Consider the following 4,323-nt stretch of genomic DNA (forward strand, 5'->3'; position numbering starts at 1 on the left):
TTCTTTTTTATTATAGCTGCACTACATTTATATCTAATGTGATTGGTCAGTAATGCTTTAATTCAGTACGCCTAGAAGACGTTTAAGGAAAGTCCAAAAGAAAAGGTGAACTCTTTCGATCCTTGTGATGATATTTTCAGAGATATTTCCGATCCAAGAGAAGGTATAAAACGGATACAGGATATATGCAAGCAAATGCCCGAAGGTGCATTCAGATGGGTAAAATATGTAATGCAACAGAAAAATTAAGAAAACTTTTTTGCAGAATGGACTATATTGCAGCTCTGCAAAGGTTTTAATACCTTGTCGACTTATTCAAAACATTCAAAGATCCATGAAAGTGTCGCTGCCATTTACGTAACAATCTTACGTCATATACGCACATGTGATTATCCGAAGCCAATATGTTTACGTGTTACTGGTGGGGATCAAAAGGAGCTTTTCAACAAATTTGCTTGCGTAGTCGATCGCTTTAAACAGTGCGTTCAAGGAGGTCATAAAAAATGGAGCACGGTCGAAGGTAAACAACTTTATTTGAAATTGTTAGACGAACTGAATAATTTCATAGCAGTAAGTGGAGTTGTTATTGGCAAGAAAACATTGATTATTTCACCATTAAAATCGCCGCAGCTAGCAGTGGCCGATTTAAGATGTTTTCTATTTCCCTTTAGTTTTCTATTCACGGGGATACACATACTTTTTTTACTGCCGGTAACAATATGCATAAACTTTGGCGGAATATTGATACATTTTGTGATCAATATCAATGGAACGATCAATCACGTGTCTTGTTGTCGTTGGCTGCTTTAAATGCCCATTCGTTGATGAATAATCAAATTGAACACTTTATGCAGCGAGCAAAGGCTTTCGGTTTATTAGAGCAGATACGAGAGCAACAGCAACAACAAACTGGTGAGTGATTCCGCTTTGAATTGAAAGATCGTGACATTTTTTTCCACCATCTAAAGCAGTCGTAGACCTTACTAAGAATGGCGATGATAAAAAGCATAGGTATATCCCTTGTATACTAATAGTGGATGAGGTTTGTAAATGAATATTTGAGATAATTTTGACATTGTTTAGAATAATGTTTTCCCATTAGCGTTTAGATCATTTTTATTGGGAAGAAATTAATATTTGTCAAGAGTTCACTCGCGCCAGTTCATTGCAAAGCCCATGGCGTTTGTATTATTATTATCGAGAAAACATAGAGCATGGATACGTCAAAGTCAGTATCACGGATGGAGTTTGTGTGATAAATCCAGGCATGTTGGATACAGAAATTACCGTCGACATAGTTACTTCAACTTTGCCTCATGATTGCAGACAAGAGTTTACCAAGAATGAAGATGCATATGTCTACATTTTTTGACTATTGGTTACCACACTGGAAGAAAACAGTTGACCGAAAACCGACCAATGAGGAATTCTTTAAAGACCTTCTCATTCGAAGTTGTCACGTGTATGTAGGGTGTTTTTATCACTGCAAATAGATTGAATAGATAGTGAAGTCGAAATGACAAGCTGGATAAAGCAGGGTATTGTCGAACGTAAGTGTGGCTTCTGTTCATAATATTTCAAATATTTTATATTTGTTACTGCAGCAGCTACACACTCATCTAAATGCAATAAAAATAGTCGTAATATAGCACCGTCGACCAGTTCTTCAACCGGTTACAATATGGGCAGTTTGCGCGCAGTTTTGGCACGCGTACATCAACGCAACGATGAATCAGAGCTTTATAATACCGTACCGTACGTATGTCGAGGCCTATCTGTTTGGAATTGTCACATCGAACCGTTAACTTTCAATTAAGGGATTAACTCGTTATAGCAATTACTTGATCCTCTCATTGAAGTTGTTAACCTGTTAATTTAAATGATCTTCGCTTAAAAGATCTGTTTATATTCCCGCCGAGCCCGAGATAAGATACAGAAAAATTTGTAAATCAATATATACAGGAAATATAGATAATATAGCATAGCCGGAAACGTTATATTAATTTCAAAGCACACGAGATTGTAAAAACATAAAGCAGCGACGTGTTACTGTCATCTAACAAACGGGGTATCATTTATTAGTTTATTCTTCGCTAATATTAGTTTGTTTATCCTTTCAACTTAAAGTACGTATAAAAACACTAGTCATTGGTTACTTTAAGTTCATACATGTTGAGGTTGAAAAGAAAGCCAAAGAGGAGTCTATTTTTGTCTACATATTCCAAATTTCACTTCGCGAGCATAACGGAGCTAATTTGATAAATCTTTGCTAAGGCGCCAAATTTTTTTTTTATATTTTTTTTTAAATTTCGGTTATGAGCTACTTGTCAATGTTGAATCTATTCTCTTTCATTAATGAAGTATTCAAGATACCAGTGTTTTGTTCCGCAAATATCTGTAAGTATTGTAGTGTACTCTTATAAGGGAACGAATGATTTTATTATCGATTGATATAGAGTCTCGCTAAGATGAGGATATTCAATTAAGTGTTTTAAATTCAATTTTCCACTATACAGTACGATTGCGCTTACCATATTTAATTAGCATGTATCACATACATACAACATTAGATTGTTTCGTGTTTTCAATTTATTTATTAGCGTTTTCCGTTGAATTAATCATCTTTACCTAGGCTCTACCGTTAGTTGAGCAATATGTATGTATATTTGCGCGTATATAGGCTATAGCCAGCTTTTGGAAACATATTCGTTCCTCTTATCATAAATACAAACCAATTTTATTTTCCCCCATTGATTTCTCACACACCTATTACACTTCACTATATTTTACTAAATTTTTGTTCTTCAAGACAGACGAAGTAAAAAGGTAAGTAGATGAAATCGTAAAATATGGCATAAAAACTTCTTGTCCTTTTTGATGTTCATCTTAAAAGTGGGTCATTAAAGAAAAAAAAAAAAAAATTATGAATTCCCTTTCGTGCCAACAATTTCATTATTATTTTATTATTTCTTTTATAGTTGAAGTACTTTTATCACCCCTTGTCCATACATTTCCCGCGTAGATATTTAACTTTGTTATTGTTTTCGAAAACACTTAACCAAATCCAAGATTGCGAATTATTTCAAGCATTCATAATTCTTTGATCTAGAATTTAATCGAAAGAATATTCGGAAAACATTCAGCCTTGAAAAAATTTCCAATTTTAGCATCGTTCTTGTAACCTTGTAATCTTATTCATTTATAGTTGCGTGGCGTTCGAATCATTATAAAAGTATGTGCGCAGCTCATGAACTTTGCCCATCCAATTAATTCGAAATTCATGCCCAATTGCAATTATCTAATTCGGGAGATAGGCACGCGTATTTTGAAAAATGTCTAAAAGCGAAACAATGTAAATGGGTGCAAAGGTAAGGTGTAGTGTAAAAAGAATTTGTAAAAGTGCATAAAGTTTAGATATCCGTCTGCTTTTGGGATTTCATTGCCCAGGGCAGTGGGCAGTGGAGAGAGGCCGTTTCGGTTGTATGAAGCTTACTTTTTCCAATTCACTATAAACGCCGCCCATGTTTGCTATTATTGTGCACGCGCTTTCAATTAAAATAGGTAGTCAAGATCATGTTAAAATGAAGACAATATAGTATAGCATATGTAAAGAGTAAGTCCGCATGTAAATAGCACTTGTTTGTGAAGATCGATACGCGTAGACACACGATATTGAAAAATATGGTATTATGGGGCCTTTGGCATTTCGCATTAATGATTGAATTGGGATGTTTCAACGGTCCTGACATGAAAAAATTTGGATAATTTTTAAGTTTATTCACTTACCTGCTCTCACTTTCTTTCTCTCTGTGTTGATTGCTTGTTTCGCAATTATTTTGTTATTATCGTGATTGCGAATTGCGTTGCGGAAACGGATTTCAGGTTTTCGGTCCCCGTATCCTATAATAGTTAATCAGATTTCATAACACTTTCGATATCTGTTAAACTTGATACTGGTTGTTGGTTGAGGCAGATATTGATCTATTCGGCTTTTCTTTGTATTTTTGTTATTTCGTTTTGGTTATTGTCTTTCTCGATGAATATGATGTTTTAGTGACTTATATGCTAAAAGTGAGGGGAAGACGCCTTAACTTAAAATATGTGGTAAAATTTCATTGGATTGATGAGAATGAAATCGACTTGAGGGAGTGTTGTGACGATTGTTCACTTGTCTTCACGTTATTGCCTTTCGTTCACTCATTTACTCGTTTATGCATTTTTGTCTTCCTTTTTAGGGAAAGGATTTATGGGATAAAAACAAAAATAGAAAATATCACCAACAGCAATAATAAAGAGATTTCAATAAAAAAACAAAAAAAAAAA

General features: G+C 34.4%; 1 protein-coding gene across 1 annotated transcript; it reads left to right on the plus strand.

Moving 5' to 3' along the window:
- The first annotated feature begins 1,488 nt into the window (after window positions 1-1,488).
- Window positions 1,489-1,904, plus strand: LOC119631751. The gene is made up of 2 exons (XM_038024234.1): window positions 1,489-1,550; window positions 1,605-1,904. Exons 1-2 carry the CDS (start codon window positions 1,517-1,519, stop codon window positions 1,814-1,816), a joined length of 246 nt encoding a protein of 81 aa, XP_037880162.1. The 5' UTR covers window positions 1,489-1,516; the 3' UTR covers window positions 1,817-1,904.
- The last annotated feature ends 2,419 nt before the right edge of the window (window positions 1,905-4,323 follow it).

The sequence above is a fragment of the Glossina fuscipes genome, unplaced genomic scaffold (assembly GCF_014805625.2).
Source record: "Glossina fuscipes isolate IAEA_lab_2018 unplaced genomic scaffold, Yale_Gfus_2 1, whole genome shotgun sequence".
NCBI lineage: Eukaryota > Metazoa > Arthropoda > Insecta > Diptera > Glossinidae > Glossina > Glossina fuscipes.